Below are 12500 nucleotides of genomic sequence, written 5' to 3'. Positions count from 1 at the left end.
CAAAAATATATGTTTTGTCAGTTCCGGGCTGGAGAGAGAAGGAGGGGGGGGGCCTGCAAATGGCCCGCAGACCGGCAATTTGAGACCCCTGCAGTAGCATCACTGACAAACAGCACCAGATTAACATTGTGGAAAGGGTTTTGTGTTTCAGACGGAAAGCATGCTTGCTATTCAGTGACTTTATAAAATGAAGTTCCTCTCCATCATCCATTATAATAAGGAAATAATGGATCCGTTGAAGAGGGAAGGCACCGTACAAATTGCCTGTAATAGTTCTCCAGAGTGCGAGGTGTGAGCGAGCAATGCAGCATGACAGAGCGTGAATCACTTTCCCAATGCAACTCATCATGGATTCCCCAGACGTCTCTACTCACCGACTCCACAATAACACTGTCTGGAGTCCTGCCGGAAAACACGAAGCCCAGGTTTTGTGCTGCCCGAACCAGAGCGCCTTCATCTGGGGAACAAGACAGCATGTGGTTAGTTCACTGAAGAAAAGCGTCTGGTCTATGATTGTTTTTTTTTTTTATGACGTTTAGCAGAAGAACAACTGCTGTTATCTTTTGTCCTTTGATTTGTCACTTGTTAATTGTCACTTATTTTAAAAAAGTGTGGTCTTGTTATTAAAAGTTTGATACAATACCTTAGAAAATATTGGTACTGAATACCATGCCAGACATCAAAGCAGTAAAGTAAAAATTCAATAAAATAAGCAATAAAATTCAATAAAATAACAAATAAAATTAAAAAATAAAATATGAAATAAAAAACTAAATAAAATGATAAAAAATAAACAATAAAATAAAATGAGATTTTTACTAGTGATGTGGTCAGGTTTACACTTGCTCCATCTATAAAAAAAATTAAATAAAATAAAATGTAATAATAAAAACAAAACAATAAATAAAATGTGATTTTTACTAGTGATCTGGGGCCTGTTTCAGTAAGGAGGTTCAACCAACTCAGAGTTTAAACTTGAACTCAGAGTTGACTTACCGAGAAATTAAAAACTCAAGAGTTTTCGGTTTCAGAATAGCTGACCTGAGATAGTTCACTCATCTTTGAGTAGACCAACTCAGAGTTAAGCATGCACACCGTAATGATAAAAAGGCATCATCAATGGAGCGCAGATATTACGAGTCCTGATTAACTGGTGCCAAATAAAACAGTACAAACAGAATTTACTGCAGTAGAAGAAGCTGCATGAATCTTTTCTTTATCTAATAAATGACCCTCAGAAGACAATGCCGACACACAATGAACACTTGGTGGCGTTTGAAGCCATGAGAGGCGAAGAACAGACGCTCTGGAGGTAATTAATAATATAATAACACTAATACTAAAACGGTTAAGGCATTTTAGAATGGCCAAAACAACATTTGAGATGATTTACAGTGTGCTCAGCCTGCTGGTTTGTCCATTCACACACATTTTTCATCATCACATGATCTCTTATAACAAACGTTTTTGAATGCACACACTGGAATTTGTTAAGTAAAAGTGTTTCCATGGTAGTTCATGCGCATCTTTTCTTATCGAATAAAAGTTTTTCCAACTCAGTTATGCGCATATGTTTGTTTTTTATGCCGATTTTCAAAAGTTGTGCATCTTGGGGTTTCCATTAATGGATATTTTTATGCGCATAACCAAAATGTGCATAAAAATAGGTGGCTAGAAACGTAAGGCTATGGTGAGAAACACCACTTCGTCTTTAAAAACGGGCGAGGAGATCGACAGAAACTCAGAGTTTAGAGAATAAAACCTGCTCCTGACCAGGTTAGGTTCACAGAGTAAGTTACCACGGTAACTGACTGAGTTAAAGTTACCTCTCTTTCAGAAACAGGCTTGACTTACCCTGCTTTCTCAAGTTTGACAAATCTGCCATTTTGAAATGGAAAACCCAGAGTTTCTCTAATTTCGGTGTTAACATACTCTGAGTTTTCACTTAATCTCCTTTCTGAAACGGGGCCATGGTCAGGTTTACACTTGCTCTATCAAAATGTTCACAGGCCGCCTGAAAAAATTATGAAAAAGAAACTGAACAAAACAAAAGAAATTAAATTACATATATAAAATAAAAAAACTAAATAAAACAAAAATAAACAATAAAATAAAATCTTTGTTCTTTTCACTGTTTTAAATCATGTGGCACTCTAATAAATTATGCCACACAGCTCTAATAAATTGCACAAGTCTTAATTCCACTTTCAGTATTGGATTACTAGTGGCCAAACATTAGTAAAATTCCTTAAGTTTGGCCGGAATAAAAAAAAATAAATAAACAAATAAATTATACATTTAAAAAAACTGCTAAGGTCAATATTATTATTTATTAGCCTCTTTAAGAATTTATTAGCTAGTAGCCATTTCTACAAAGTAATACAAATTGTCAGTTTCACAGCACCGCGCTCTCTATTGTCTTCTTAAACCGGTCAACTGGTTGCATTTTCATTGAATGGGTACTTGTATGCTGACGAGATTGGGCCTGGAAAGAATTACCCTGCTGACAACACTTCAATTGCATGCTTTGTTTTAGACTGTACCCACCTACATGTATCAATGTCTGTAAAAATGTATTTAAACTGATCTGCTATACCAGTAGTTTTCTTTCGATGATGCCACATCGACACTGAGTCCTTCTTATTAAAGGATTCTGCTTTGAAGATACCCGAAAGTTCTCCATGGTTTTTGGCTCGTCTTAGAATTTCACAACAGTTTTGGTGCCGTGAGCCAGACAGAGAAATTCACAACACTCCTTAACAATTTCTTTTTTATTTTTTGGATTGACTACAAAGCAAACCACTGTTGTCCATTAACCAGCCTAATTATAATAGCTTCACCTAATTGACCTAGTTAAGCCTTAAAATGGCACTTTAAACACTTTACTACTAATATCTTGCAAAATAACTACCAAAATATTCTATGGAAAAAGAATAAATAAATCAGTTTTGTAGAAATTACATATCGAAACCTACGTTTAAAAATAGTCTATCCACATGGGAATTATTTCAAATATGAATAAAAATTTCAGGAGGGCTAATAATTTAGTCCTAGTAGAAGCACAAGAGCATGTAAAATAAACTTTAAATGAATAAAACCTGAAACATATGGAGTTCAAGTGAGTCTCCGTAAAATAAAGTGACATAATTATAGAAGACGTAAAATAGTTGCAGGACAGACTAAACTGTGTTGGCCATAACAGTATCAATACAGCACAAAAATTAATATCATGTGATTTCAAATATTTCAGCATCAATATATATCAAAATCTTTCAACAACCCCCCCTTATAACATGTCTGTGCTAGCGTTTCATTTCATCTCCAGCGTCAGTGTGGCTAATATTGAATGCACCGCTGCGCTGATGTGAAATTAAAATGGGTCGCATAAACCCGTCTCACTAAGCCTGGGAGCCAGGGATAAGTTCTGACGAAGGCTAAAAAGATAAATTATGCACAGCCATGAGGTGTCAGACGCAAAGCAGGAGAGAGAGAGCGAAGCGGCATTAATTAACTCATCTGTTTCTGTGCATGCATTATTTCACTTTCATGAGCAAATGATATCTGGTGTGATGAAACGCATCCAAAAACACACACCGCTGAACACTGATGTCTGCGGGAGATTTCAAATCCACAGCAGAACCATTGAAAGGAGGAAGAGGAAATTAAGAGGATGCTGTGGCTGCCCTCTTTACTTCCTGTTCCCAACGGTTTATCTGGTGTGAGTGTGTGAGTGTTGCTAAAAATAGAGAAGTTATCTACAGTATTTGCTAACCAGTTTCAATACTTGTGGAACTACATCTCTAGGTTTGACACATTTATAGATTCATCCATTTATTACCTACTAGGGTTTCTGCAGGTTTCACAAAGTTAAATTTAAGACTTTTTAAAACCTTTTTAAGACCATTATGATCGAAATGTCAGCCTATTTTAAATACAAGACCATTATAATTAGTCATTTCAAGGCCACATATTTAAAATAAATTCTCAAAACAAGCAAAACCAAAAAACAACAAGCAAAAAACAATACGCATGTTGTATGCATACACATTTTTCAACGTAAAATATCTTAAAAAGCCAAGATCAAGCTGTTTCTTCACCACTCATCCTCGCTGTTGCTCCCACAACAAAATCAACGAGTGGACATGACAGCAGCACGGTGACAGCATTAAATACATTGACTTAAAATGATTAATTTAACACATTGTGCCCAATAATGAGTTTTATTTTCTGTATAAAGCCAGGTTTACACTCTGTGTCTGCTAGTTCACTTGAGTGCGTGCGGTGAATGTGACGTCATCGCTGTGTTTGCGGAGGTTTGCTTTGGGTGCGCGGCATGATTTTGGCTGGCGGAGCACACCATTTTTTTTGAGACTCGAGCGAACAGTTCACGTGACACCGCGTTTTAATTGAGTTGAATATGAATCACTTTGAAGAGATACAGTCTAAAACAGGTATGGCTGTTCAGACATCTTTATGATCCGTGATCATAGAGATAACTAGATGATCAATAATTCTTGGCTAGAAATTGCAACAGCCGTGTGAAAGGAGGCAAGTTAGATCTGTACAGCAGATCTAAGTTTGAAAAAACCAGAGGGATGAGTTTTTTTTTTATCCAAAGAGGCCATGGCAAAAGTGGAGACCCAGGTACACAATTACAGAAATATGTTTTTCCACCAGTCATAGGTTTTATACTGATGTGTATGTTATAATTTTGAATTTAAAACAATTTAATAGTTACAAAACTATAAGTAACAAATTATTTCTTTGATAACTGGAAAGGAATATTTGAACCTATCAGTTTACAATATACTGATGGCCTGTTTTTCTAGGCTTTATTGGCGATAATGGTCAGGAATGTTGGACCATTATTGCCTTTTAAGCATAAGAAGAGGACAGAAATTAGCCAGACAGTAATGTGTCAATTGTGGAATGGGCTTAATCTAAAAAAAAAAATAATAATAATAAAAACAAAAAAAAATAAAATAAAAAAAATCAGTATTTTTTAGTTCAATTCAATTCAATTCAATTCACCTTTATTTGTATAGCGCTTATACAATGTAGATTGTGTCAAAGCAGCTTCACATATTAGTAAGCCATTTAGTAAGTGTACTTTTGCTTTTTTCCTGTCATAATAAAATATCTATTTGTAGAGCAAGCCATGTTCTGTTGTCATTACTATTTTAATAAACTAATAGGTAAAATTGTCCAAGATATGAACAATAGCAAGTGATGCATCAAAGTTTGATTAAAAAAAAGTTGAATAGTTATCAAAATCTTTATAATTATTGAAAAAATTTATAAAAACAATACAAATGATTAGTTTAAAAATATTGAATGATATTAATGATATGACGTAGTTCCGGAAACTTTCTACTTCTATGGTTATCCGTGTGACTTTATGGTCAGTTTCTTTTGACCGCCCCCTGAAGTTTTAAAGTACATCACAACAGCAAACGCGGTAAGTATAAAAGCCTCGTCCGTTTCTTCAGAGGCACCAGGCGAAAGTATAAATCCAGCTTAAGTGATCGCGATCACCAATGAATCGTTCTTTTTAACCAAATCTTCTAGGTTGAACTGGTTGAAATAGTTCACCAAATCCAACTGAATCTTTTAAACGATTCACGTCTCCAGTAAGCGCTCTTATCCACAAACTACTTACTTTTTACATGCCTGTAACCCCCCTCTGACACGAAACAAATCAATATATAGAGTTATTCAGTTATTTGAGATGCAGTAAACTGATAATACTGCGCATGCGTAATTCAGTGAACCGAACACAAACAGTACATGACAGCTTGCTGTGACTGCAGCGTGGGTAAACAGAGGGCTTAAATGAGAGGATCTGGCGTAAGATTATTTCATATCAGAAAGTCGTTATGGAGTTTAAATAAGTGAATCATGCTTCAGTTGGGTTGCAAAACGTAATTGTAAGAAACTTTTTCAGATCATTTAACTGACTGAAATTATGATTGCTGACTACATATCTTTGGTATGTTTAGTCCTAATATGAAAGGATTGTCACAAAAGATCCGGTTTGCGTTAAAGATCTGAACTTCCCATCAATACTGTGTATCTAACTTCAGAAGCAGCATGCATATTTTTCTTAAGGCTGCTATCTTGTGGGCTGTTGTATTTGAATTTGAGGATTGGTAGATGGTAGTGGTAGATAATAGTGGTCATGTGTCGTCTGAATACACGTTTCAAAAAAACTTATCTTTGGTTGAGTTTTATTATACAATATTCTGATGATTTTAAATAATCTTGCACCTAAGAAATGTCCTTATTAACAAAAAAACTAAAACTAATACTGAAACTAACAAAAACTTGTAAATCTGCCTCTAAGAATTTAAACTAACTGAATTTGAAAACACAAATTCAAAATGAAAATAAAACTAAAACTAATGAAAAATCCAAAATTTTTATAACCTTGGTATGAGTGTCTGTGTGTGAATGAGTGTGTATAGGTGTTTCCCAGTACTGGGTTGCAGCTGGGAGGGCATCCGCTGTGTAAAACATACTGTATGCTGGAATAGTTGGTGGTTCATTCTGCTGTGGCGACCCCTGATATACAGTGCATCCGGAAAGTATTCAAAGTGCTTCACCTTTTCCACATTTTTTGTTACGGTCTTATTCCAAAACGGATTAAATTCATTTATTTCCTCCAAATTCTACAAACAATACCCCATAATGACAATGAAAAAAGATTTTTTGAAATTGTTGCAAATTTATTAAAAATAAAAAACCTGAAAAATCACATGTACATAAGTCATAAATCATGTGCATAGGTATTCACAGCCTTTGCTTAATACTTTGCTGATGCACCTTTGGAAGTAGTTAAAGCCTCAAGTCTTTTTGAAATTATGCCACAAGTTTGGCACACCTGTCTTTGGGAATTTTTGCCCATTCCTCTTTGTAGTACCTCTCAAGCTCCATAAGGTTGGATGGAAAGCAACAGTGTACAACCATTTCAAGCTCTCTCCAGAGATGTTCAATAGGATTTAGGTCTGGGCTCTGGCTCGGCCACTTAGTGACATTCACGAGTTGTTGTGAAGCCACTCCATTGATATTTTGGCAGTGTGCTTTGGGTCATTGTCCTGCTGGAAGATGAACCGTCGCCCCAGTCTGAGGTCAAAAGCACAGTGAAGCCGATTTTCATTCAGGATATCTCTGTACATTGCTGCATTCATCTTTCCCTCTATCCTGACTAGTCTTCCAGTTCCTGCTGTTGAAAACATCCCCACAGCATGATGCTGCCACCACCATGCTTCACTGTAGGGATGGTATTAGCCTGGAGATGAGCGGTGCCTGGTTCTCTCCAAAAGTAACATCATAATGGCATTCACTCCAAAGAGACCAGATAATTTAGTTTCTTATGGTCTGAGAGTCCTTCAGATGCCTTTTGGCAAATTCCAGGCGGGCTGCTATTTGCCCTTTACTAAGCAGTGGCTTCTGTCTGGCCACTCTACCATACAGGCCTGATTGGTGGATTGCAGCACAGATGGTTGTCCTTCTGTAAGGTTCTCCTCTCTTCACAGAAGAACGCTGGAGCTCAGACAGAGTGACCATCGGGTTATTGATCACCTCCCTGACTAAGGCCCTTCTCCCCCGATCATTCACCTTAGATGGCCGGCCAGCTCTAGGAAGAGTCCTGTTGGTTCCAGACATCTTCCACTTACGGATGATGGAGGCCACTGTGCTCATTGGAACTTTCAGTGCAGCAGAAATTTTTCTGTAACCTTCCCCAGCCTTGTGCCTCCAGACAATCCTGTCTCTGAGGTCTACAGACAATTCCTTTGTCTTCATGCTTGGTTTGTGCTTTGACATGCACAGTCAACCCTGGGACCTTATATAGACAGGTGTATGTCTTTCCAAATAATGTCCAATCAACTGAATTTACCACAGGTGAACTCCAACGAAGCTGCTGAAACATCTCAAGAATGATCAGTGGAAACAGAATATACCTGAGCTCAATTTAGAGCTTCACGACAAAGGCTGTCAATACTTCAGTACATGTGATTTTTCAGATTTTTTATTTTTAATAAATGTGCAACAAATTAAAAAACTCTTTTTTCACATTGTCATTATGGGGTAAAAGTGAAGCGCTATGAATACTTTACAGATGCACTGTATAAGGGACTAAGCCAATGAAAATTGAATGTATTTATTGTTTGTTCACGTTAGTAAATACATTATCTAACATTAATTATTTTAACCAACATACTATTTATGTCAGGCTTGTTGCAGATCATTTGCAATGACTTGTACTGTACTTTAAAACATGCTGTCAAAAGTCAGCTGCAAAACACATTAACGTTTTACATTAAGTGTTGAAACTGGAGTGGTGTGAATAAGCCTCAGTGTATTGTTAGTTGTGCTGACCTGGAGAAGCAGCCTGATAAGTGATCCTGTTGTCAGTGCGTTCAGGTACAGCCGTGTGACAGATCGCCATCATGGTCATGAACTCCATAATGACCGGAGCAGTGGGCTGTGCGGAAACAACAAACACAAGAAACACGTCTGAAAAGAGCACACTCAAATGCTGGGGCTGGACTGCTCATTGAATATACAGCTGAAGTTTAAATTTTCTAATATTTCCCAAAAGATTATTAACAGAGGCATTTTTTTCTAATTATTTCCTATAATATTTTTCTTCTGGAGAAAGTCTTATTTTATTTCGGCTAGAATAAACTGTTTTTATTATTTTTAAAAACATTAAGGCCAACATTATCAGCCCCCTTAAGCAATATTTGTTTTCGATAGTCTACAGAACAAACCACTGTTATACAATGACTTGCCTAATTACCCCAACTTGCCTAGTTAAGCCTTTAAATGTCACTTTAAGCTGAAAACTAGTATCTTGAAAATATCTGGTAAAATATTATTTACTGTCATCATGGCAAAGATAAAATAAATCAGTGATAAGAAATGAGTTATTAAATTAGTATGTTTAGAAATGTGCTGAGAACATATAAGGGGGCTAGTAATTCAGGAGGGTTAATAATTCTGACTTCAGCTGTATATTACTAGTTCTGTAGCTAAAGATGCGAATTAGACTCGTGGAATATGGAATAATAAATCATTTGCAAATAAAGCATTTTCATAGAATTGGTAACTTCCTGATAAACTGGTGCCAAATATTATAAAGAAAAATACAATTTTCTGTGATAGGAGGAACCAATGCCTTTTTTTCTTTTATAATTCACTACCTGACAAGTCCTGTCGCCTATCCAAGTTTTAGGAACAACACATAATAACTTGACTTCTAGTTGATCATTTGGTATCAGAAGTGGCTTATATGAAAGGCAAAGGCCTCTAGATTACGCTTATTTTACCAAAATAAAATATGATCACGCCTTGATTTTTAATTATTTAATTAGGACAGTAAGGTCAGACTTTGCTTAGACAAAAGTCTTGTCAGAAATAATGTACAGTATAGAATATAAAGTCATGGTGCAGTAGAAAAAGAATGAATATTGTGTATGACTCCCATGAGCTTGGAGGAGGATCCATACATCTCTGCAATGACTCAAATAACTTATTAATAAAGTCATCTGGGATGGCAAAGAAGGTGCTCTTACAGGACTCCCAGAGTTCATCAAGATTCTTTGATTTCATCTTCAGTGCCTCCTCCATCTTACCCCAGACATGCTCAATAATGTTCATGTTTGGTGACTGGGCTGGCCAATCCTGAAGCACCTTGACCTTCTTTGTTTTCAGGAACTTTGATGTGGAGGCTGAAGTATGAGAAGGAGCGCTATCCCGCTTAAGAATTTGCCCTCTCCTGTGGTTTGTAATGTAATGGGCAGCACAAATGTCTTGATACCTCAGGATGTTTTTGTTGCCATCCACTCTGCTGGTCTCGCACATGCCCCCATACTGAACGTAACCCCAAACCACGACTTTTTCTTGACCAAACTTGACTGATTTCAGTGAGAATCTTGGATCCACGCGGGTTCCAATAGGTCTTCTGCAGTACTTGTGATGATTTAGATGCAGTTCAACAGATGATTCATCAGAAAACCATACCTTCTGCCACTTTTCCAAATGATCAACTAGAAGTCAAGTTATTATTTGTTGTTCTTTGTTCTCAATTTGTCAGGTAGTGTAAATTACTTGCATCTCAGTAGATGAAACGTAATAAATGAGTAAAGGCATTTGGAGGCGTTAGACGCTCTTTGGGTGCATAGATGGAGGTAATAACAATATAATAATACTGAACCACTTTAACAAAACAGACATTGGCTGAAGAATTATATAATGGACAAAACAACATTTTTGTGTGTGTGTGTAAGTGGTCTGCCTGCTAATTTGTCTATTAATGCTATCCCATTTTTGTTATCACATGATCTGTTAAAACCAAATCAAATGACTTTTTTGATGTGCATGCTGGACTTTGTCCATTAAATGCGTTTCAGTTTATGCACATATTTTCTTATTGTATAAAAAGTTTATCCTGCTCAGTGTCATTTGTTTTTGTATGTGAATTTTCAAAATGTCTCTTGACGTTCCCATTAAGCATTTGATATATTTTATACATTTGTACTTTGTACTTTTGTTTCTACAGCCACATACTCTATATCTAAAGTTTTTGGTAAGACTGTAAGTCACAATTAACGGTATTAACAAACCACTAACCAGCACTATTAGCTTAATAAACTACTAATTAGCTGTTTATTAATAACAGGATAACAGAATAACAGATAACAGAATAAGATCATACTTTATAACTAAAAATGAACAGTTAATATCTTTATAATAGGCATGCAATAAGCAATACTTAATAGCTTGAAATGTGACCTAAACTAAGGTATTACCAAGTTTTTAAATATTGTATATTTGTATATATTTTCCATCGCATAACTTCTATTTCTCCAATACTTTATTATTTTTTAGCTGTTACTATTTTTAGGTCACAAGAGGTTGTGTTAGCATTTCACTCCATATCATACTGTGTATGAGACAAATAAAATGTGACTTATTTTTATGTAATAATCTAAAATGTGGATATAAATAGGTGGAGGGAAACATAGCTAATAGCATGCCTAGTTTAGATGGAACTAATAAAGGCCACCAGGGTGGCCACCAGGAGTCTTCACTCACTTCAAAAACCCGTATGATCATGACTGATTTAAAGTGACAGAGAAACCATAGCGTGGAGCTGACTATTCTCTGACTAACCGATGTCAACGCTTGCTGACCAGCAACACACATTCATGAGTCACTGAAGGAGCCTGCACACAGACAGCTTACCTGACTCTATAAAACACACAAACCAAGAGCTGAGCATACAGTCAAGTCTCATTCAGTTCAATTCATCTTTATTTCTATAGCGCTTTTACAATGTATATTGTGTCAAAACAGCTTAACATAGAAGTTCTAGTAAACTGAAACTGTGTCAGTCACGTTTTCAGAGTTGAAGTTCAGTTTGGTGTGGTTTAATATTCACTGCTGAAAGTCCAAACACTGAAGAGCAAATCCATCGATGCGCAGCTCCACAACTCCCAAACCAAGCAAGCCAGTGGCACTTTTTTCATGTATAGGGGTTGAATACAAGAGGGATGTAAACTTGTCCCATGAACTTTTGTTCTCTAGAAAATGTTGCATCTTTAAATTTAAAATTCTGCCCTTTACTACAGGTGTTTATTTAGCTATAAGCGAATCTAAAGCTTTAAATAGTTTATATTTATTCTTATTTTCTATAGCTATAACTTCTATTTCTTACATCTATATATTTTTCAGTGTTAACTTATTATTGGATTCTATGATTTAGATTCTTATTGATATTATTTGAGTTTTTTTAAGGTCACGGGTGGTTGTATAAACATTTACCTGCATATCATACTGTGTATGTTTGTTGCAGATGTGCATTCTATTAACGTTGCAATAAGATGGTCAATTGTAGCATTGAAAAAATTGGTTTAATTTTTGTTATATTATGTAGAGCCATTAAAATAAACTGAAATATTAAATATAATATAAAGTAATAATATAAAGTAATAATATAAAGTAATATAATATAATATAATATAATATAATATAATATAATATAATATAATATAATATAATATAATATAATATAATATAATATAATAATAAGCATAGAGTGTGAATATACAAAAATATATTGTGTACGAACACTCACCGGCCACTTTATTAGGTACACCTGTCCAACTGCTCGTTAACGCAAATTTCGAATCAGCCAATCACATGGCAGCAACTCAATGCATTTAGGCATGTAGACATGGTCAAGACGATCTGCTGCAGTTCAAGCCGAGTATCAGAATAGGGAAGAAAGGTGATTTAGTGACTTTGACCGTGGCATGGTTGTTGGTGCCAGACGGGCTGGTCTGAGTATTTCAGAAACTGCTGATCTGCTGGGATTTTCACGCACAACCATGTCTAGGGTTTACAGAGAATGGTTCGAAAAAGAGAAAATATCCAGTGAGCGGCAGATGTGTGGGAGCAAATGCCTTGTTGATGCCAGAGGTCAGAGGAGAATG

At 35.9% G+C, this 12500-nt stretch overlaps 1 protein-coding gene across 1 annotated transcript in view; it reads right to left on the bottom strand.

The window, feature by feature from the left end:
- atp8a1 (ATPase phospholipid transporting 8A1) overlaps window positions 1–12500 on the bottom strand; it is a 336556-nt gene that overhangs the window by 167657 nt on the left and 156399 nt on the right. Inside the window, exons 17-18 of the mRNA XM_056471711.1 lie at window positions 8380–8485; window positions 375–457 (exon numbers count right to left, since the gene is read on the bottom strand). Of these exons, the coding sequence (XP_056327686.1) occupies window positions 375–457; window positions 8380–8485 (189 nt within the window). The remainder of the gene's footprint in view (window positions 1–374; window positions 458–8379; window positions 8486–12500) is intronic.

The sequence above is a fragment of the Danio aesculapii genome, chromosome 14 (genome assembly GCF_903798145.1).
Source record: "Danio aesculapii chromosome 14, fDanAes4.1, whole genome shotgun sequence".
In the NCBI taxonomy this organism is placed as follows: Eukaryota; Metazoa; Chordata; class Actinopteri; order Cypriniformes; family Danionidae; genus Danio; species Danio aesculapii.
This window is presented reverse-complemented; position numbering and strand designations above follow the sequence as displayed.